Source organism: Amyelois transitella, chromosome 4 (genome assembly GCF_032362555.1).
Source record: "Amyelois transitella isolate CPQ chromosome 4, ilAmyTran1.1, whole genome shotgun sequence".
Classification (NCBI taxonomy): Eukaryota; Metazoa; Arthropoda; class Insecta; order Lepidoptera; family Pyralidae; genus Amyelois; species Amyelois transitella.
In genome coordinates, this window is record NC_083507.1 from 11,001,771 (window position 1) to 11,026,664 (window position 24,894).

A 24,894-nucleotide genomic window follows, 5' to 3' on the forward strand; every position below is an offset into this window, starting at 1 on the left:
TTTTAGGGTTCAGTCAGTAAATACGTTGACACAAAAGTTTACTACTAAAGCTATGTACACACGACCGGTGGAATAAGCTAGCATTCTGTGGGCGGTGTAAGAGGAAAGTCATCTCCTTTCAAAGCCAACCAAAGAACGATGGTAACATTGACATATTATTTATAATTAAGAAGATGTTCTAATGATCGATAGCTTTCATTAGCTCAACATGTGTGTGAGGCTTTATTAATTTTAGATACATAGATACATCTAAATGGTTTATTCTGATGAAAATTAAAGTGAAATGACCACGTTGACGGTCGTAATAAAAGATGCATTCAACAATTATTGCATTGTTTAACAGCTCGAAAGTACAAGTTTATATCAGACCGATGACGAAGACAATAAAAAAAACATTGAAGTCCATCTACCAAGCGGTATTATGAACAATTAAATTAAACTGGTGAAGTAAGGGTTTCGTTGCAACGGGGGTGTTCCTTATATTGCGAGAAAATAATTTTCATTTCGAGTTATTATTTATTTGTTATTTGCGTATGATTTATGTTTTTGATTTAACATGTGATTTAAACCCTAGTAATTTTTATTTATTGATCTTGACAAATAGGTTCCTGATGACACCGGTATAAGTCTTCTCTCTCTCAAACTCAAACCAAGCGTGTGTGATAATATATTCCCATTTAAATGTTTAACTTTCGCTTCGAACACTGTGATCTGAAGACAGCTAGTGAAATGGCAAAATTTTAATGATAAAAAGCCTGTCTTTAATTCTGTTGAAATAACTAATTTCTTATTACTTACTTTATTTTTTGTCAACTTATTCGTTTTTTTACTAAACCCTAATATTTGCGTTCTTACTTAATAAATAATTCTCTCACTGACCCCTAAAAAGCGTTCTTCCAGAGAAGCTGTATTAATGATTATTTTAATCACAGCTCGTCGTTGGCGCCAAATGGGAGCAATGTGCTTACAAGTCGCAGATATGACTCACATACATTATAGGGGCAAATGTACGTATGTCATTATAATAAAGCTTTATGTATTAAATATAACACAGAAGATAGTAAAAATTCATGTAATTACGGGAGGCTTATATTTTTGTGGAATCTTATTGCAATATCAAAAGTTGTGGCATGTAAAAATTAAGTTTTTACATGCCATACTTCTGGCGGAACATGTAAGGTCACATATACATATATTTCTTACACCCATTTGTACCATGTTTCAAGTAAATAAAGAATATTTCATTTCATTAAGTTTGTCAATGTATCTTGAACGAAGTAACGGTTGCGAAATTCGCTTTATTTTTCGTAAATACTTCGTTACATGGCTCTGGCATTGGCATTCATTCACAGATTCCTACACTACATTGACCTTCATATTATGTAAAACGCGGTATATTTCTTTCAGCTCTTCAAATGAAAATAAATTAGTTGATAATTTTTATACCCGAAATTCCGAATAAGAAAATCATCTGGTAACGTTTACGACTTTCGCGTGCCCACTTTTTTAATGTGAAATCGGCTTTATGCACTGATGTCATACTCACAAAGTAAGGCGTGTAGCGAGATGAATATTGATTCAGTCAAATTTGCATCTATAATGCCGTTCGATTAGCTAACAGAATTATTTATGTATCCGCTATTATAATAGCATTTTGATTGACTCCCGATGTCTATTAAAAAGACTTTTTATTTATTCACAAAAATAAGTCTTATTTTGTGAGTTCGTATAGGTTTTTTAAATTATTTGAAAAAAAAAGAACCCCTAATTCTTTTTTTCCTAATATAAATTGATAAGTGGAAAACGCATAGCCAAACTAGAAATATGAGTACATAGATACTTCACTGATAGGCATAGAAGCATTTGTTTTATATAGGTATAAGAAGCATTCACCAATAAAGGATTTTTTTAAATTCCCGTAGATTCGAAACCGAGGTAATAATTACTCTGTGGCACAGATTTTGTAAAACTACACTGTGTAGTTGCGTTGTGCGGTGACAGAAGGGTCATTAACCTTTTGAATAAAATTTATTATGTAGGTTTGGTACCTACGTTTAAACTCCCAGTATGTCCAACGTGAAGTCTTATTTGCAAGACACTTGTATCCTTGTAGGACAACCACGTAACAGACCATTTCTGGCTAATGGGTACATCATACATACTTTGACGTAGTTTGTCCATAAAACGTACTAAACCACAACAGTCACGGCAACAAAACTTAAGTCTTAAATGCAAGAACATAGTGTCTAAATTGCAATGAACTTGCCTGCCTGCTGTTGGACAAAATTGCCGGCGAATTAAGATGCCATTGCCCATTGACCATGCCGGTTTATCACCGTGGTAACGAAATAGGAAGAATGGCAATACGGGACCACCCAGGGACATATACTTAACTAGCTGTGCCCGCGACTATGTCCGCGTGTAATTGTTATTTTGGGCATCATTGAAGCCAAGGATGAATAATTATCCACGTTTTTTTTTACATTTTCCATTTTCTTCTTTGCTTCTTATAGTTGCAGCGTGATGTTATACGGTGTAAAGCCTTCCCCGATAAATGGTCTATTCGACGCAAAAATAATTTTTCAATTCGAACCAGTAGTTCCTGAGATTAGCGCGTTCAAACAAACAAACAAACTCTTCAGCTTTAAAATATTAGTATAGATTTGTCTTTTTTGAGTCCTTCTTTGATATTTTTCGTGGAAATATCAAGCATATTTATATATTGTGCCATGTGGTTCCTGGCATCAATACAAAGTGCCGTGTGGTTCCCGGCACCAATACAATAAGAATAGGACCACTCCATCTCTTTCCCGTGGATGTCGTAAAAGGCGACTAATGGATAGGCTTACAAACTTTGAATTCTTTATTAAGCGATGGGCTACCAACCTGTCACTATTCGAATCTCAATTCTATCACTAAGCCAAATAGCTGAACGTGGCCATTCAGTCTTTTCAAGACTATTAGCTCTGACTACTGGCTCTGATATAGACGTGACCATATGTATGTATGTACTAGAGGCCGCCCGCGACTTCGTCCGCATGGAAACCCTATCAATCCCGCGGGAACTCTGGGATAAAAAGTAGCCTATGTGTTATTCTGGGTCTTCAGCTACCTACATACCAAATTTCATGGTAATCGGTTCAGTAGTTTTTGCGTGAAAGAGTAACAAACATCCATACAAACTTTCGCCTTTATAATAGTAGTAGGATGTAAATAGCGTATTGTACTCACCGGTTTCATATTCCTCACGACGTCAGCGCCCCCTTGCAGCGACTTGTGGAAGATCCTCGTGGCCACGAACGCCCGTCGCAGCTGCAATGACAACTTGTGGGGCACGTCTTCGAACGGCTGGATGTCGCGCATGTTGCTGCTCACGCATTTCAGGTACCTGGTGGGAGATGATGGATTTTAAGTGGGAGTTTGTAAAGTAAGACTCCATCTCTTTCCCATGGTTTTCGTAAAAGGCGACTATAGGATAGGCTTACAAACTTGGGATTCTTTTTTGGGCGATGCGCTAGCAACCTGTCACTATTTGAATCTCAACTCTATCATTAAGCCAAATGTGGCCATTCAGTCTTTTCAAGACTGTTGGCTCTGTCTACCCCGCAAGGGATATAGACGTGACCATATGTATGTATGTATGTAGTTTGTAAAGGGAGTGATAGTATACAATTTGAGCGGACCTCGGGCTCTGCATCAGGGCGCTGTGGATGTGAGCGGGAGTACGAATATCGCCACGCATGGCGTGTGCGTATCGTTCGTAGTCGTAATAAAATCGTTACATACATATGTACATATCACGTCCATATCCCTTGCGGGGTAGGCAGAGCCAAAAGGCTTGAAAGGACTTATAGGCCACGTTCACCTGCTTGGCTGAATGATAGAATTGAGATTCAAATAGTGACAGGTTGCTAGCCCATAAGAAGAATCTCATCCATTAGTCGCCTTTTGCGACATCCATGGAAAAGAGATGGAATGATCCTATTCTTTTTTGTATTGGTGTCGGGAAGCACACACGGCACACTGATACTAAGTTCCTGTTACAAAACAAACTTTTTCATTTGTTTACGATGGAAAGAGCTAATGAAACATTCAAGTGGACAGTTTAACCGTTACAGACACGTAAACAAACGATTAAAACTGTAACGAGACATTAAGTGGCACGGCACAATGCATTCTGATAAGCTGCAGTCCTATTCTAGAATACCGCCACGCATGGCGAGTGGTTATCATTCGAAGTCGTATAAAAAGGGTTACGTTTTGCAATTGTTGTATTTATGAATGGAAAAAAAGTAGAGACAAATATTGAATTGAAAATTAAATAGAATAATTTCTGGAAAGCAATTTTTCCGCGAACAAAGTGACCTCTAGCGTTTAACTAACAAATTTTAAGTGTCAAGATATGGTCCCACAAGCTATTTTAAACGTGACCCGTAACAGCTGAGAGTTCAATTAGGATGGGATAAAGAGGTTCCATTCGAAATGAAAACGATACAAAATGATATAGAATCAGCCTGTTTAAGGGCTTCCGTGGGTAAACAATGGTTGAATGGAATTCATTCCTATTTTTGAACTTGTGGATGATAACTGAATTTAGATTAATGGCTTATACTCGTATTAATATGGTCAATAACTTTTTAATAGTATCAATAACTTTATTTTAACAGGGATTCTTTCAAAATGAGTCTTGGTTGAGCAAGGTGCCGTGTGGCTTTCGGACTTTAGATTAGGACCACTCCATATCTTTCCCATGGATGTCGTAAAAAGCGACTACTGGTAAGGCTAATAAACTTGCGAAAGCAACCTGACATTATTCGCTAAGCATGGCCTGACTGTTGGCTCTGTCTTGTCTACCATAACTTACAGACGTGATTTTAAATATGTATGTAAAAAAAACAACAGTCTGGTTCAGTCGGAAAAAACATAAAAGTTGTCGTCTCTGCCTTTCTCTGCGGGGAAGAGGCGTGTATATATGAAAAAAATAAGTACTTAAATTTTGAATACAAACCTGCTATCAAACTGGTACTGTGCATTTAATACTGCGAACATCTTTTCGTATAGGATTGAGAAGAATTTGTCCATCATCAGCTCGAAGTTCGTGTCGCCTTTCGTGTAGTACCTGGGAAATAATAGATAATTGTAGATAGGCATATTGAAATCATATAACTATGTTATCACACTCGAAATAAGACCACTCTCTTTTCTCGGAAGTGAGTTAAGCACAAACAACTTGTGAACCAAATTTTCCATGCTGTTCAGACAGTCTTTTGTAAAAAATTCGGATGTATACTGTCTTCATCGAGCCACATTTTACTTTGAAACCAATAGCATATAATACTAATTTCAAAGAAACAAATTTTCTACTGATAGATCACTTAAGTTTTCATAAAAGAGATGATGATCAAATAATTGAAAATTAATAGGAAATAAATAAATAAATTGCTTACTTTTCAAGCTGATTGAAGAGATCTTGGAAGACGAAGGAGTGTTGCTCGTAGATCATGCCATACGTGCGTTTGAACATGTTGTGGAAACTCTTTCGAGACTCGTCCAAAAGTATTCTGAAGAACTCTGCAACAAACAGTCACATTAATTCAATGATGCGATTTACAACTACAATAATATTAACAGTTGACCTTCAGTACGTCTATACAGTACTCGTAAATTCAAAGATGATTCGGATAAAATAGTTTAATAGTATTTAATTAAATTTATAAATGTGTTGCTGTACATAATAAAATATATATGTCGAATTGAAAAGGTTCTCTACTTTTTGTCGGTTTAAATTACGAGTGGCTCATTTATCCACTAAAAATCTAAACAATGATGTACTAAGTAAATTTTAACTACCATGAAATAGAATGAAATAGAGATTAAGTTAATTATGATAATGTATTGAAAACAGTTTACATATAATGACAGTTATGTGGCTGACCTATTTAATAAAGCAACGAAAAAACTAATTGCGACTAACGGTCAAGCGGTTAATAATACAACGCGTTACCAGAAACTAGTTAATCGAAGCAAATGAATTAATTATAATTCCTATGCAGTAAATGCAATAATTAATGATATTAATGAAGATGGAGGTGCAATAGCTACTGTTTCTTGCGATCAAACTTTTTCGACAGTTCGTTTACATCCTGCTTCCTAAATAGCAACCAAGCCCGTCAATCTACGTAACGATATTTTGACATTTATGAATGCGTATACAAGGAAAGTGGCTCAAAATAATAATAGTGTAGAGATGATGCAAGAGCGAATGATTCGGATTGAAACCTTTCGCTTAAATTTATGAAAATGTTAAAGATAAGGTAAGTAAGAATGACAAACTAGAACAGTCAATGTTAGACAAATAATTAATGAAAATGGAAGCAGCAGTTAAAGTTTTGTTCCTTCATTTAAGAATTAAGAATACTCAAGTGTTCATATTCTTTAATGTTTATACACTCTAAAGTCAATAGGGTACGTACTACAACTAGTGGCAGTTTCAATCTCAAGTCTATGTTAAAAGATAAACGGAAATTACTGTAAAAAAATCCGTTACATTTTTTGTACGAACGCAGCTAATATCTTCTGAAGTCTATCTTTATCATTCTCAAAGTAACTTTATCGAAAGAGACTTGTTGTGTTTTCGTTGGCTCTCAAACTCTGGCAAATCAGCTCAACATCTGTTCGCCTAACATTTTGTGAGCGGAAGAGGAAACAATTGGTGGACCGTTTAGAAGAATCGCACTCGCACACTTCAATCGATTACTCGGTTAAGCATCGCGTGCCGATCAGTAACGATGCGTGGTTTGAGGATATGAGGTAGTGACAGATTATAAAATATTCGCGGATTAATTCTGCAACTAGTTTCCTTTTATAGCGGAAAAACTGGGAATATGTAGGTAGGTACTGTTGCTAATATGAAATCTGCAGTAACAATAAAGTTAATAAAGATAAATTTTTATTCGTTGCTCCACGGCGGCCGTGGTGATTCCTGGCCATCGTATCTCTATCTGAAGATCTATTCTATGCCCGTGCCAAATTTTTCTAATAATTTTTAAGTTTATTCAATACTAATGAACAAAAATATACACATTTTCTTTCAATATTATTTGTAGATATTATCACATTCACATAAAATCCTTTATGATATTTCGATTTAATATGAATTTAACATCTCACATTGATGAAAGTGCGTACCTACTCTTATGAATGTGCTCATGACAAGTACACAATAAAATAGGCACTCTCACATTTCTCGCAACTTGCAAACATAGAAGCTACGCGCTCAATAAAATTTCACAGTCAGCGGGATTCTAACTGCATCCGCCTGCATGTTGCAACGGCGACCGCAAGTTGACGACTTGAGGTGCGCACACACACCATTAAAGCGAAGTGACATATTTCATTGAATCCATGTGGATATTTTGCGATTTTTATTATGAAACAATATTCATCTTTGTTATTGTTTTTTTTTGTATTTATATTGAGTAATCGAAAGTAGATTTTATTTATTAAGTACTTAAATACATTTAAATATGTAATGGTTATGTTCGCTAAAAGATGCATCCTTGTTCAAAATCGTTAATTAGCGTAAAACCTAGTCGATTTGTTTTTAATAACATTTTATGGTTATATTTTTCTAAAATTTTACATGAAGAATAGCCGCAGTAAAAGTAAAACATTCGAAAGACAAACTTTGCAAAATATCGCGGTGTGTTGTGGAAAAAAATCAAGCAACAGAACTTCGCAGATTTGATGCCACTTTAACATATAAATAGAGGCGAGTAAAATAATCGCGAGGATAAAAGTCGCGCGGCGAATACCGCAGTGTGGACAGTCCCTTAGCTCCGAGAGAAGTTCGCGGCCGCCCTTCCGTTGCCGCACGTGCGGGCGCAGCTGGTAAGTGGTGAGGGAATGTCTAAATATTTTTAGCTATGAGAGATGCCATATTAATCTCACTGTTCTTGATTTATTCGTGGAACACGAGATGACGACGTAAATCGTCGTGTGAATTATGAAGTTTCTGAATTTTTTAGATAAAAATTTGTTATTTGTATTCTGATGATCATATGACATGATAAATGAAGAATAATGATTCGCTAATGATATAAGTATTTTGACAATTTCAGCATATTTTGAAGGTATAAAGCTACCTATATGTATTAACTACAGGCGATCTCCATTGTAATTGAAGGTTTTTTCCGCGGACCAGAGGACTTCAGGTTCCGAAGGTTTAAAGCACTATTGTGTAAAAACTAAAGATACAACTTTAAATATCTCCCTCCATGTCAGATACAAAATTGTGTCTGTAGTGTTAATAGTTAATGTCTCTATAAACAAAAATGATGATATTTACATAAACATTGAGCAATAAAAAGGCTGTAATAAAATTCTTCAAATTAGCCATAAAGTTAGGTGTGAATGAGGACGTCTTGTGGCCAACGAAACTAAGCAGGATCGGTTTTCCGACCGAAAACAAATGACTACAGTAACATTCGGTGTTGTATTACATGCCCTATTAGTATAGAAATAAAGTTTAATCGCACATCGTAAATTTAAGTTGGTAGGTGTGAAGGACATATTTTAAGCGATCGTCTTACAATATAATAACGTAAGCGATCATTCATATTAATACTCGACTGGCTTTAACATAATTGCACAGGTAAAATATTAACAAGAATAAAATGACGTTTATATTGATCAATTAAAGATTAGTCAGAGCCAACAGTCTTAAAAATACTGAAAAGTCCCGTTCAACTGTGGCTCGGAATTAATATTCAAATAGTGACAGGTTGCTAGCCTATCACCTACAGCATTCCAGCTTTGTAAGCCTTTCCCTTGACAGACTTTTACGATCTGCACGGGAATAGACTTCCAAGCTAGCGTGTAAGTATGAAATACTTGATTCTACTTTCTATTCCTACCTCCCAATAATCATGTCGAGACTAGGCCTTGGAAGAAGATGTTAGGAAAAATTTAACCAATAGCCATACACCATTTGACCTGATACCAATAAAAGACTTCGGTTGTGAGGCATATAGAGAGTACCCAGACCTACCCTTTGTACTAACTGTAACCTTTTCTATTTCGGCTATGCCAACCGTTGAAGGGCAATTTTACAGGCCGCAGGGTGCAAAGTGATCCGTTCTTGAATAACGTATCTTTTTTGACCTATACAAATTTAAAGGTTTTACACAATGAACAAATATATGTGCGATTCATTAAAGTATTTCATTGTTTCAGTTTATTCAGTTGAAATACATAAACTTGTATTCTTTTAGGCGATGAAATAGCAAGCTGTCACTATTTAAATTTCAATTCCATCATTAAGCCTTACACCTGAGCGTGGCCTTACAGTCTTTTCAAGATTATTCGTATATATATAAGGCAGAACCCTCAAGTAGGTCTGCACATAACTGTGTGCAGTTACCAGTGGTGGCGATTATAAATACCGGTGCCTGGGAGAAGCCCAACGAGACCGGAGAAGTCCAAATATGGCGAGAGAGCGGCGCCGGGTATCAACCAATTAAAATATACGCCATCGGCCGATAATACGAGGAAATGTAAGGATTGGGTAATATTTAAATGGTTTTTCTTTTTTTTTAAACGACCATTTTCGCCCATATGATCAGAGATGCAAAATTTATTGGAATCTGATTAAACTAACCTATATACTTAAATGATGCCATTCTCACGAAAATAAATACATAGTTATTCATAGTTCTTTCTTGCGTTTGTCAATTAATATCTTTCTCAATACAACTTTTAAAAAAATATGAAGAATCTTGAATTATTATCACCTACTTATGTTAAACTCCACATCAATTCTGTTTGTCATAATGAACCTCATATCTTTACTGTAAGTACAAAATGCATGCCATTTTTAGACCACTGTAGAACTACTTTTAGACTACTGTGTATCCTAAACGATCTATCAAACACCTCACCAATGGGTGAAGCAATCCGATTTATTTTCGGCTACCCAATAGATTTCCCCGACTGACCAGCCGTCGATCGCTGCAGACAAGCATTTTACCATCCTGGGAATAATTACATCGTTTCCCGTTCCAGACTCATTTCCTCTCCTGCACCAAATAAAGAGACTATTGACAGCTCGCCACGTTTAATGAGTTTCCTCAGTCCGGCGTCCATCTCAACCTCTAAATGAAGCTTCACGGCTATTACTGTTAGTGTGGAACGATTAAGTTTCATTATAATCAAATCTTTGTTTGTTGACATCGGGTTTATTTTTGCTAATTTTGTTTAGACTATTATCGCTAGTAGTTGCTCTCAAAATAAAATTGCGGTAGAATGAGAGATCCACATTTAATATTGTAACTTTTGGTTTGGTTATATACCTCGGTACTTTGTCAGGTCAATTGTATATTAAATAGCTAATTGAATTCATCTTCTAGCAATTTTTGATGATTTCTTTGAAGCGTTGCATATAAAAACTGTACCTATACTGTCAAATGGGGCCATTAAATTAACCCTTTCAATACTCAAACATAGATTCGATGGAATTCACGTCGCCAAATCCAAACAGTACCACCGGAAGACGCTGTTTGCTATCGCTTGCTTGCAATTCAAAATAGAAAACAGTAAATACGTGATTCCCCCATTACTTGAGTGTACCTTAATTACAGCATCTCGAGTCTCAAGTCAACAAATATTGACCGGCTACTTTCAAGCTTACATTTCACTTTGTTCTTGTACGCCGCTCCCACGGCACACAGAAGTCTTAATTTGTACAGCGAGGTGTCAATTCTAATCGCCACAACGGATTCAATTTGTGTGAGGATGTAAAATGGTGGACACGATGCTTTGATGCGTTTTTATGGGAGTGCAGTTCGATATTATGTCGTCAATGTAAATGAAGTCGTTAAGGACTAGTTCGACAAGGTATAAAGAACTAAGAAGGTATATCGGGCGTAGTGTGCACCTGCTCTCATAACATTGGACGAAGATAAGATACTGATGAAATAACAGTACTGCAAGAATCAACACGTTTTATTATAATAACCTCGGGCTATTAACATGGAATGCCTGAATTTGAGCCTGAACGTTGAGGTCGTCTTTTGTTTAAAGATAAATATAACTTGTGATATAAGATATCTCCAGTGTAACGTCAGTTTAAAAAAAAGGCACACCCAATATAAATAGGCGAATTAACATCGCTAAAAAGGTATCTTTATTAACGTCCTTAAATATTAATATGTAAATGACGTATCAAAAAAGACAACACTGTTTCTACCTCACATAAATTTTGAGTAGACACGACACGACCCATTTGTCATTGATCGCTGCTCAGAATAATAATATTGATATTAAACAGACGGCGTATCTTTTGCCCAATAGACCGACGCGATTTAAATTACTTTATTTATGTGTTATGTATGTATGTATTTATGTTTTAGCTTGCATACATACATATAGTCACATCTATATCCCTTATAGGGTATATAGAGCCAACCGTCTTGAAAAGACTGAAAGGCCACGTTCAGCTGTAGGCTTTATGATGGAATTGAGATTTTTCATTTCACATGGCCAAACAGCAAAAGCATAGTCATTGATAGAAACTAGACAGTAATATGAAAACAGACTATCAATCCATTACACTCAATTTGACCATCAAATTATATTGCCGTAGATATAACTGTGTGTAGAAAGTTATCTGTAATGTAGATAAGGAAAACCAGTGGAAAGTCAATGCGGCTGTCGCCTACGATGTCGGATTTTAATGCTCTGCGACTGCCTACTTACTGTGAACGGTGGATGTCAGAATCTAATAGATTTTCTAACGGTTTTATTAAAAGGAATAGCAGCATTGAAAATTTACCAGGAGGCTGATTGGCGTTGTGTGCTGATGTACGGTCGGGTGTAGATAGAACTAACTGTATTTAATTTATCTGCTCCCGACCGTACCTAATTCGAAGAAGAGAGGGAGGAGAATTAAAAAACGAATTATGTATTCGATCGAATTTTAAGATTGTGATTAAACATGTAATTGCACAGAACAGGGAAGCCCAGGAAACAACACCGTCACAGCTATAATAGAAATCTGTTTTACAATAATAAATTTCAGCATTAGCAGGAATACAAGAATTCGGGGGCACATTTTAGTACTTACAGTTATACCATCCAATTTCATCACCACTTGTAGAGCAACTGACGCAAGTCTAAGAAAACATCGATAGTATAAGAATTTGAGCGTGGGCGGTACGACTACTTATTAGGGGATTAGGGCCGCCACCGATTAGGAATCAGAAATCCAGTGTCGGTCAAAATGTTTTCTGGAAAGGGCTCAGTCTTCATCTTTAGAATAGTTACACGCAACTAGAAGATACGCTTAGCAACAGTCGATCAACATCTAGACTTCAATTCATGCGATCTCCATTCAGTCTTTCAGTCAAGAATTTCAGTACGAAAGGATTTTTTGGGAATACGATCATTTTTGCTTTGGCCTTCTTCATAAATTCCCAAAAAAGAGCATGTCTACACAATGCGACAAATTTTTCTTGGGAATTTACGAGAAAGCTTTATAAATTAATTTTTGTATAAATTTAGAGTTGAGAACCCTATTCACTTACGACCGGACAGAGAGAAACTGCATCGCTGCATTCGTTGTTTATGAGAAATACTAAAATAAATTGTCTATGACTGTTTGAGGAACCTTACAAATCGTTCTTAGTATTCAAGCGCAGAATGAAACAGTCATATCCATGAATGGTTTTGGACAATAACGAGGAAAATTTTGCAATTTACTGAATAATTATTTGATTGACCGGATGGCAATCCAACATTGAATGAATGCATAACTCTTTATTGCACACAAAAAAAGAACAATATTGTAGAAATAGCTAATTCCTAGATGTAGTACAATGGGCAGTCTTATCGATTACAAAGATTTCTTTCAGACAACCATTCATAGGATGTTGTTGTTGTAACCATCTAAGGTTGCTCTTACTGTAAAAGGGAAAACACTATGAGGAAATCTGCACATTTACCCAAATGGATGTAAACCAAGATCCAATATGGGTTGGTACCCATGAAAAAGGTTGCGGAGGTGATATATTTATTGATATTTATAAATATTCATGCAATAAAACCACAGGATAGCTTGGACACGAATGCCATGTATTTTACAGATGCGCGCGCATGGGACGCCGCACCACAGATAAACAAGAACATAACAAGAAGGAGTTTGTATAACATTTCAAACTTCTTTGGACATATATCAGGAGGTCAGACAAGAATCGCTTCGTGTAAAAATATGATTTACCCAATTCAGGATCGTAGTCACAACCGGTCTACAGGGTCAGGATATGCGAGGTGAGGATGCAAGGATAGCCCGAAAGAACTTATACCAGACGAGTATGATGATGAGCAAATCCAAGTTATTATCATATAACTACGTACTTAGTCAAATAACTGTACAAAAATTTACAGCATAACCTTTTTCTACTATCAAACAATTTATCTCTCGATTTTTTCTCAATAACTCAATCAATAATATAATTGTTCTTTATTCTATAAAAAAAAAAACAAAATGCCAATGAGAAGCTTGACCTATCGACCTTGCTTGTAGCCTAAACATAGTCCAACAATGCCTAAGCTTCAGAACTTATGAGTCAACTTGTGAGTCACCGGCTGGAGACGAGTCAAGTCCAAACAGGACCGAATGTTTTCGATTATTACATATTTTATTGGATACCTAATTAATTGACTCTGAGTCATTTGCTTCTTGCGAATTTATAAATGTGGCTTGGATTTATAATATAACCAATTGGTTTAAGAACGACTTAAGAACAGCATAAGAACCTACGATGGTTTCCGAAACTAGTCTTGATAGCGGTAAAGTAATTTAAAGCTGAAATGTAACTAAATTTCGATTGTGTCGAAATATTTTCCCTTTTCGGCTTAAATTTTCTCTTTAGAAATATATACGAGTATATGCTTTAAAAAGTTATTTTGATAAAAACAATGTTGCCTTAGGCTTTTGTTTTGATCTAAGTATTTTACCAATGACAAAACGATAAAAAATACATCAGAATTGTCGAGTTACAATTACGTTTCAACTACAGTTTATTTGTAGGTAAGTAAATCTTCTGTTTCAACCGGGGATTGAACCTTAGAGCGCGATACTCAGTGGCAAGGACTGTACAGCTGCGCCACAGTACCATTTCACCGCGTTATCACTTTATGACGTGTGGACTACACAGCTTCATCACTTGTATGTACGGTTGTACATCGATGTCTCGATAACACCGAGTGCTATTTATAGTGCAAGACTTGCTCTCAACGCTCGGATTGTGAAACAAAGCACTTTTAATACCATATGGCCTGATGAATCAGCTGTTTGTTTATTGCTGATAGATACTTAGATGGGCACCCGATTTTACAAAAAAGGAGGGTTATGTTATAGGTTTACACAAAATCTTTTTAAAGAAAACCAATCAACTAGTTTATTATTAAAAATATTATTATAAAAAAAAACAATCTCTGTTTTATCGAATTGTTTAAGTAATTTTTGAGTTTAGAAAATAAATATCGTGTGTTTAAAATTATTATACATACCTATGTATAATGCGGATGTAACCACAAGCGTCCACCTTGGGTATGTTAATATTTTTTTATAAGATGAAGAGTTTGCTCTTTTAAAATTCATCAACTTTTTTAAAATGTTGTTTTAATAAGTGAGAAATTTATATAGTTCCTTACCTAAGTCCTCCAAAAACGAATAATCTTATATTTTTGCAACACAGAACGATTAAACCTTAACTTAAATGTTCCTTACCTTCGTTCATCAGCATGTTCATTGCATAGCTTTTTAAGCAAGAGACGTAATTTCGGTACCTTATTAAGGTTTCGGTGTCGCTCAAAGAGACGAATGAATTAGCTGAGTTATGAATTTTTCAACAGCCGAATCGGGTCGAGGGTCGTGGTAAGCTTCGTATAAGGGCCTTTTGGAAATTGGTTAATAACACGGACTCATTACTTACATTGGGGTTAACTATGTTGATACATTTATTTATTTTCCTATTTATTTATCGAGCGTTTAAGCTTCGCAAAAGGAGAAAGCATTTCATAACTGTTAACATTTAGAAAACAAAAATTAAAATTGAAATAAAATTTAACTAGTAAAACTAGAAATATATGGATAAAATTAAGTTAGAACATAATAGCGAAGTACCTAAGTGCAAAAACCTCTATAAGAACACAAAGAAATACCAAAACTATCGATAAAAAGTTTAAAAAGCTTGTCGCGAATGCGATAAAGAAGTGATGGCACATCCTTAGATATCACTATAGATATTTATCTGTGGTATTTATTGTCAAATGATCTGTCATTAGCCCCATTTCATCACCTTTCATCCCGTACCTGGTCACTGCCCCAACTGTGTAAACAGATCAGCTGGCACCGGTCCATATTGCGAATGTCTCATTAACCACAAATTCCGAGAATCGGCGAAATAATCGTCATATTTAGCGGTCAAATGAAAATCGTATAATACTAAAAAAAAAACGTGAGGCAAAGTTGCTACGCCGTATGCAGCCGATCATTAAAAACTTGATTATCTTTCCAAATTTAAAAATCACTCGTATTTTGTGCCAGTGTTCTGTTTTATTATTACCTTAGGCTTATTCACGAAGCATTATGAATAAGAAATTTTAAAATTAAATTCTTCGTAAATGGCGACAGCAGTCAAAATCAAGGTCTCACATAAATAAAGTTAATGTACTCACCGTCGACCTTCATTGCTCTGCTGGACAACGTGGAGGCCAAGGTCTCCAGTTCGGTCTTCAAGCTACTCTCAAGCTGTGACTTCGCTCTTTGCACCAGGACGTCCGAGTCTGCCGCGGAGCAACAACCGCTGTTGAGACAGAGACCTCCTGCATCTGGTAACAAGAAATGACAATATTAAATGTAGGTACAAATAATGTAATCAAGGGTAAGAGAGAAATTTGGAATTCTTCCTATTAAGCGATAGGTTAGCATACATATAATACATATACATACATACATACATACATAAAATCACGCCTCTTTCCCGGAGGGGTAGGCAGAGACTACCTCTTTCCACTTTCTCTTTCTTTCTTTCTCTTTCTTTAATACATATAATAACGTCTATATCCCTTGCGGGGTAGACAGGGCCAACAGTCTTGAAAAGACTGAAAGACCACGTTCAGCTGTTTGGCATAATGATCGAATTGAGATTCAAATACTTAGTAACAGGTTGCTAGATATACTCGTATAGAGGCTAGCAGCCTGTCAATATCTGAATCTCGATTCTACAATGAAGCCATCTAGCGAGGCGTTTCACACTTTTCAATACTATTGAATTTGTCTACTTTGTGTGGGATATTGTGAGTCTTACGTTCGAATTTTACATAAAAGTTACGAAAATAACACCAAAAGAGGAAAAATATCCATGCGGCCAAACTTTTATAAAAAGATGTTTATAAAACTCTTCCAATATTGGATGATTGAATGAACTGTCAGACAACACACAGCTGAAACTTCTAGCTGTAAAAAACTTGATTTCATTCCTTTATACATTACTAGCTGTGCCCGCGACTTCTTCCGCGTGGAATAGTTATTTTGGGCATCATTAAATCCCTCAAGGATGAATAATTTTCCCCGTTTTTTTCACATATTCCATTATTTCTTCGCTCCTTATAGTTGCAGCGTGATGTTTTATAGCCTATAGCCTTCCTCGATAAATGGTCTATTCAACAAAAAAAAAATTTTCAATTCGAACCAGTAGCTCCTGGGATTAGCTCGTTCAAACAAACAAACAATTCAGCTTTAATTAAATATTAGTATAGATAAGATTTCTCAAAATTTAAATGAAAATAATGAGAATTTGGCGAAGTCGTGGGCAAAGGCGACAAACTTGTATTCACATATTTTTACCATCCTATACACGCTTATTACAGCTCGCAAATGTTAGATACGGTTGCTATAGAAGAGGTCTCTAATGCAATAAAGTGTCGTCGAATATTTAAACTTATTTGTCGGAGGGCTGGAGTGAGGGGTTTGGATCGTTTCGTGTGTCGAAAATGTAAGCGTCGAGGGATGGGAAAATTATTTTTACCGTGTAATTTACATAGTAAAATTACGTTAAGGCGTTAATAGTTTAAAATAAAATAATTGTTTTTTCATATAGTATAAGTAAAAGAATAAGTGGAAAAAATAATAGAATGGATAAGTCGATGGTTAGTGGATCAATAACATTATAGATGAAAAATTGTAAGTTGCAACTGTGAACTTATCTCATGATCCAGAAAATAATAAAAAATACTTATCAGGTTAGTTTGATTAGATTTAGGTACTATTCAGATGTCTTCGCTCAATAGATAAGTAATTATTTAAAGTCCCAATTAGTTCAATAAAAGTAACGTAAAAGTGTTGCATATATAGTTTAAACTTTCGCATTAATAAGATTTTATAAGATTAGCAAATGAAACATTGCCCGAACCGCGCCCGACCCTAGGGTGCTCCAGTGTCCCCAGGAGGGCGCAGACCCTCACCTTCGATCCGTCTGCGGCTGCGGGGTAGTCACGATCACGTCTATTTTTATCTATGTTATTGCTTTCCAATTGAACTGGGAAGGATTCTATTTGAAGACTAACCTCCGTTTGCGATAGAGTTCTAAGTATTCTTACCGAATAATATTATAAGGTTATACTTGAAACTTTATCCTTTATTATATATATTTCTTTATATTATTAACATAATCAGTCCTTCTTGATTAAAATATAAAGGAGAGATTAGGATAAGATCTGTATCTTATGATTAAAAAAGACAATACAAAACTGAACCATTTTAAACCCACCGTGTGTAGCTTTTATGAATTTAATTAAGTTAATATTTCATTAAGTTACTAGGACAGTAGTAAAAATTGAAAAAAAAAATTACGAGTGATAAACCATACAGTAACAATGATTGAACAAACAAATATCTCATTTTATTTCCATTCCACACTTTACGTGCTCTCCACCGCTGAGACAGGATCAACTAAAATCACTGATTTACATACAAATACATAAATTACAGGAATATGAACCTTGTGCCCGTGCGGTAGGCTGTAGGGCGTAACTGTGAGCGACTACTGTGGGCCAAAACTTAATTAAACGTGTGGTACAAGAGTTAAAAGAATGGCATGAAAATATTACTTAGAATGGCAATGAATTATAAGTTATTTTTTTGTCGACCTTCTCTTTCTAATTACTGCAATTCGAAATATTCTTAATATTTACATGAGTAAAAATGTGGTGTGAGACAATTGTTTTATATTTAAAATTTCGTAATTTTCATAGCATATTGAGTGAAGTATGTCAATGTATAGAGTGATCCCATTTTTTTAAAGAAAGCGCAGGTACAACTTCAGCTTTCTTTAAAAAAAAATTACCTGAATGTGTAATGTATGTTGTGATTCAGAGACTTTAATATTTATATCAGATGAGGAATGAGTGGTTATGCAGAGCGTTTGTTTTTAAGACAATAACAACAGAATCTCCTGTAACTTGCACCACACTAGGAAGCACCCTAGTGACACGTCCGGCTATTGACGGTTGGTAATGCAGGAGCACAGCTACCGAGGCGAGGGTGTGGAAGTCAGCACACCATTCATAGCTTTACGAAGTTCTACGAAGATTTATAGAATTGTTTAATAAATTGCGAAAGAGACAAGACTTTTAATAAAAGAAATGTTGGTTATTTTTTTTCTTTGGCCATTCTTTGCTCGTACATAGAAAAAATTTTATTTTCCCGACTGTAAGCCTCTTTTCCCCGCAAGAGATAGAGACGTGTATGTGTTGAACTCACGTTTAAAGATCCCACGTCATAAGATGTGTGGAACACATTAAAATTTAGAAAATAAGAAAAGAAATATCTTCGAAGTTAACCTCGTTTTTATCCCGTTCTTATGTGAATTTCGGAATATACTCTCTTAGTGCTTCCCCTACACTTCCAAAGAAACATAGATATTCCAAATTTCAGCATACTACACCAAGTAAGTAGTTAGTAGTAGGCTATATTCTGTCAGTCGCTAAGTAACACAAAAGCTTTACATTTGATGAGCCACGGGGCGCCGCTTCCGTGAGAATTCTGGGCAAAAAATAACTTACTATGGTATTCCAGATAGTGCCAAATATCATCAAAATCAAGCAATATCTGCTATATTGCGCGAAGGAGTAACATACAAACATACATCCACACATCCTTACTTTTGCATTTAAAATATTAAGTAGTAGGAAATAAAAACCACAGAACGGACCATAGACCTAAGATACGGTTATATGGACGATATCAAAGCGATTACATTGCGCCATTCTTGACATATCCAGAGTGCTCCATCTCTTTAATCCGGCGATGGAAGGCAAACAAAGCGAGTTGTTTGAACGAGCCCTCGCTTACGTTATATACGCAGGCGCACCCATTCGACCGTGTTATTGCTTTTTGAATGCATGTGTAGAATCTCCATACATACATTTGTCCATACTTCCATACCTACTAACTTAATAAAAAGAGAAATAATTTTTATTTGTAACGAAAACTCAAATACTGACTGATTTAGGTTGAAATCTGACAAGTTAGGCTTTCAGCAGTAACATGGGCTTACAATTCACGGAAATTCTGACGAGGAAAAACCCTCGAGTAAAGGTGTTATAAATTTCGGATATTGCGTGTGTATGATTGCAAACAAAAAAAATTGGTAGGTAGATAATTATATCTTTAAAAGAACCAATTGATAACCTCATATTCAGATGTTATCAAAATAATAACGTTTAGTCTACATTTTTTTAATGTTTTATATTAAGTTATTATTATTTTTGTAGAAAAAAAAACGAAAATCATACGTACTTATTACTCAGTAAATAACATTCAGTATAATAAATGAAATTTGGAACAGGTATGTAGTGACACTAGAACTTCAGTACTTCATTTTTAGAAACTCCCACAAGAGTATAAACCTAAGTTAAGTATTTACATTTTTCTCAGGATAATCCCACGGACGCGAAATCCCGCACAGTCTTGTGTCAAACCCAATAAATCACTCGATTATAATTCAAAATTATTATCGTTAAATCAATCGACTTAATAAACAAAACAGTTCAATTATTAAGACCTATTCGGTTGTCAGCATGATGTGGTCCAATGATAACACGGTCGAAATTTTACGACTCTTTTAGGGTTAACGCTCATTGAGCGGGAAATAAAATGAAGTGCTTGCGAGCTGTTGTTTAGGGTCGAGCGAGCGCGGTGACAATAGATTTTATTACAATGGGTTAATTTGCGTTATGATGTTAGATACTATACAATAATTTAAGAATATTCATACAAACATTCATATTATTATTAAATGCGTATGTCACACATATGTATGTTGCTCACGCGAAATGTACTGAACTTAAATATTATTAATATATATCAGAAAAAAATAATAATTACGAGGACATGTGAACGAAGCTGCGAGATGAAAACAAATAAGTATCGCCAGTTTTTGTCCAAAAATTTAGACCATATGATAATAGAACTCAATTTTTCTTCTAATTCATTTTTACAAGTTTGTTTAAAACGTAATTTTAAGATATTTTTTAAGAATTATTATTCCCCAGACATAAGCGCCATAACTCTATTATCTCTGAAACACCAAATCAGGAGCTTACCGTACCCTTCAAATTATCAACTAGAAACTACAGTAAATATATTACCAATCTTAAATTGTCAAATTAACCTAAAAAAATATTGCAAAAATATCTAAGTACTTAATTATGGTTCACACATGTTCGTTCAACCCTTACAGTTTTAAAGAGGCACTTGAAATGTGACAAAAAACTTGCCATATGGAGCTACAGTTTTAAACATTTCATTTCAGAAATACGACCAAACTGACTTTGAAGATGCAAATAAACAAAATAAAAATTATGACTTTGGAAATGAAGATATTTTGTATACTTACCTACTGACATTAATTGAGTATATTTTGAATTTGGAAGAGACAGGTTTAGTTTTGGTTGTAAATATTGTTTTTTTGAGGAAATCCGTAGAAAATATTATTAAAATTGCTAAGCGAATAATGACTTTTTGGACATTAACAGTAAAACGTATGAAATTATATTTTCTTAGAATAATAAAACATTAGAGATTGTTAAATTCAAATAACAGCAGTAAATTCTGATACATAACCATAAAAATACCCAATAGGAGTCCCCGAAGCACTCCGAAAACAAATCTCATTTAATGCTGGTAGATGTGCACATCAAAGTAATTATGATATAGATATATATTCAAAGAAACATTCATTAGGGCACGTAAAAGCTGTTCGCACCTCAGCAGACGCCCTTATCGCGTCTAAGTGGGGTAATAATTTCGGTTCATGCCCCTCCATCGTGAATGTAGCGCGGTTTGAAGTGCCCTCGGGGTTGGCGCCAACTTCACACCGCAGCGGAATAACGCGGAGTATAATGTGAAAAAGGTTTGCATGGTTTGTTTTCATTTTTCACGTTTATTTTCATTATGTAATGAAAATAAACGTGAAAACGAGAGCATGTACATGCTCTGGTTTTTTTTAGATAATATTGTTACCAAAGTCTTGGCAGTCCAGACATAATAGATGACTGGATAGATCTAAGTTAATTTTTACCGATGTAATTCAACCGCGTCTATGTAAACACTTTCAATATAAGCTTCCACAGAACAAGGTCACCATCATACCTTTGTATTAACGTCAAAACCCCATATCTCAATTATATCATTAAACCGTACTGAACGTGACCTTTTTGAGACTGTTGGCTCTGTGTGTATGTAAGTACTTACCTATGTAATTATACCAAATTTCAGGGACAGGTACTTATACATTTAAATTTGTAATTTCGTCAGACATAGCGAAATGGACATTTAAACACAAACAAGGACAATACTTGTTATTGTGAGACGTTAACACCCCCGAGATTCGCCCTCAAAGTTCTACACAGCCATAAAACAATGAAATTAATTGCTGTACGGGGAAACAAATTCGGTACCATTTTGCGATAATCGAATGAAACGTTCGAACAATAGAAGAACAATTTAAATTCGTACGTATAATTGGAGAATTGGGAACAATTGATCATTCATTGTGTGGAACATACTACGGTTATAGTTGACCTCCCAAAAAAGTGGTTCATTTTCACCGTCAATAGTATGAGTACGGATGGATGTACATATATTAATCAGGCGTTCAACTTTATCTAGGTACTTTAAAATCACAGTTTTTAGAAGTAGATACTTGCCTACTAAAATAAAACTTATAAGACATCGACCTACCAAATAAGGTTCGGGATCAAAATCTGTTATACTTATTCAGCCACGAAGTAAGGATTTTTTCGCGATATGATGACTTGATACTTAAATTGAACATCATCATCTTATGGACGTTTGTCTTACGGCTCGTACGCATATAAAATTACCAATCTTAGAACAACGTTACTTTCTCCATCATTGCCATCATATTTCCAAACAAATGAAGTCGCCCACGAGCAAACTCTTTTGAATGGTATTATCAATGTAATTGAGACATTCCATGATAATAACAAAGGTCGGTTTTTCAAAGAACTAGCCGTTAAATTGTATTTATTTGTGAAAACAATGATTACAGGGCAGCCGACCACCGGCGACGCCGCCATTATGACCGCAAGACCATTGACTATAGAGGCGACAACATGTGGAAACACCTTGGAGATACCGTAGGGTATAATTTTACAGCTGGGCCTGGGTACAGTGAAATCGAGTAAAAGAATAAGTTACTGCGATTGAGTAAACGTTTTCAGGTGAACTGTGTTTAAGTTATTAAAGATCTGTCACATTTCAATTAAATAATTGAAAATCAAATTTTCTAACTTATTCAACACCATAAGAAGAACAACGTTTTAAACGTCATCTCTGGTATGCGATAGATACTACTGATTACCAAAATCGAGTCATTTAAATATTTGGATTCGAATGTGCGACAGAGATAGCAATAGGAATACAGTAATGGTCCTACGTAATTATTATAGACCACCCACAAGATGCCCGCACGAACCATTATGGAGTGGTTTTTATGAAGAAAATAATCTTTACAATGAAGTCATCAGAACACCCCGCGAGTGCCCTCGGCTAATATCACCGTAATCGATTAATTTTATCTCGGTTTTTGAAGTATCGATTACTGTTCGAGAGATACGTACGTCTCGCCTGTACTGAATGTGGCGCAAGAGCAATTGATGATGTAAAGTCTGTTTTAGTAGTTATTTGAAATGAGATGAACTTACGCCATCGTACCACTAGACCACTACCTACTAATTCGTGTTTATTAGGGGCTATGAACGATGTAACACTTTGGGATTAGTTAGTTACTGAATATAGTATTAGGAATCGTTAGCATACTATTTTGAAAGACAATCATTGTCAAAGTGTCTATCTTTATTCCATCGGTTCCAACCGATAATTTCTTTTTCTGTATCGATAATCGCTTCTTACATAGCCAACAATACAACACTTACACCACTTAAATAAAAAATATAAAAAAATAAAATACAAGTGTCGTAGCCAGAATTTATTAAAGTAATAATTAAATGAATGCCTGTATCGAATCGATTATCGAGAAAATCACCAATTTTGCGCGCGGAAGAACCAAGCAAGTGTGACCATAAACAATTCGCGCCGTTTCGGATTATTCGGCCTTCCGGAACGTAAAACACTGGCCTACTGCCTCCGGCACAAAAAACCTAAATGCACGATTGATTTAAGTATTAATATGAAACATTACAAAGCACCTGAAAGATTTATTATCTCTTTAAGTAGTTTCTCTTTTGTAGGCTATAACATTATGACTCAATAAAGTTTGGAATAAATATCAATAGCTTTAAACGCAATGTGTGTTCCCAATTAAACAATGCAAGTAAACAGTAAGTACACTTTTACCCGTGGCTGTGGGAATTTACAGGAAACATAGAAGCCTACTTTTTAGAAATCTGTCTAAAAATATTTGAATAAATAATCTATTTAATTCTATCCAATTAGTACATTGCGGGATATATTTTACTAGATTCGCTGAATATTGCCAACAGTAGCTTCGTTATTATTTTTTAATACTTTACCATCATCATCTCCATTTCTCGAGTTAGCCAACCAATCATTGATAGGACTTCACACCAGTGGCGCGCTTCATCACGGGTTTCCCTATTGAAAACAATAACTGCAATTCTATTCTGGGTTGCAGACGAGAATGCAGCACAAGCATAACATCACACCATCTCGTTTTACACTTTTTGGCGAGCCCGCCCGCCTCTGTAAAGGTTGTTTCAGATTGACTTTAAATGTGAAGAGTACGGCACATTATATCACAATGATAAGTGAATCATAGTATTGAGACAAGAAATGTTTTCAAAAATAAATTTCGATTGTTAGCGATACTTATTGTTTTGTTTTATAAAGGTCATGTTTTGAAAGTATTCGATCACTGTTTGCATAAGGTGACTTAATAAGAAAATCTTTATGGTAGATTTTTATACAATGTGCTTTATAATTAAAACTTTTGTGAGTCAATGCAATAAAAATACAGAGCCTCTGTATAGTGTAGAATCAATTGGAATGTTCATAAATTTTAACAAATTGACAAATTGTCGGGTATCAGCGCTGATGCGTAAGTCACTTACCTGTATACCTCATCTCGTGGTTTATATCGTTATTAAGATCAACTTACATTCCATACACTGTATATGTGAAACTCGCCTAAACAAGACATGATTCATCGGCAAATTCTTTTATAATTAGACGATCCCGGGCCGACGTAAATTGGCCGTATCAGGTCAGGCGATATCCTCACCAGAAGAGAGGAACGAAGATTGATCTGTGGGAAACATCTTTAATTA

General features: G+C 35.3%; 1 protein-coding gene across 2 annotated transcripts in view; it reads right to left on the reverse strand.

Annotated features, from left to right (window-relative positions):
• Positions 1-24,894, reverse strand: part of LOC106137310 (glypican-6) — a 73,449-nt gene that overhangs the window by 11,999 nt on the left and 36,556 nt on the right. For both annotated transcript variants that reach the window (XM_013338120.2, XM_013338119.2), the window contains exons 2-5: positions 15,739-15,891; positions 5,448-5,571; positions 5,009-5,119; positions 3,232-3,388 (exon numbers count right to left, since the gene is read on the reverse strand). In XM_013338120.2, the coding sequence (XP_013193574.2) occupies positions 3,232-3,388; positions 5,009-5,119; positions 5,448-5,571; positions 15,739-15,891 (545 nt within the window). The remainder of the gene's footprint in view (positions 1-3,231; positions 3,389-5,008; positions 5,120-5,447; positions 5,572-15,738; positions 15,892-24,894) is intronic.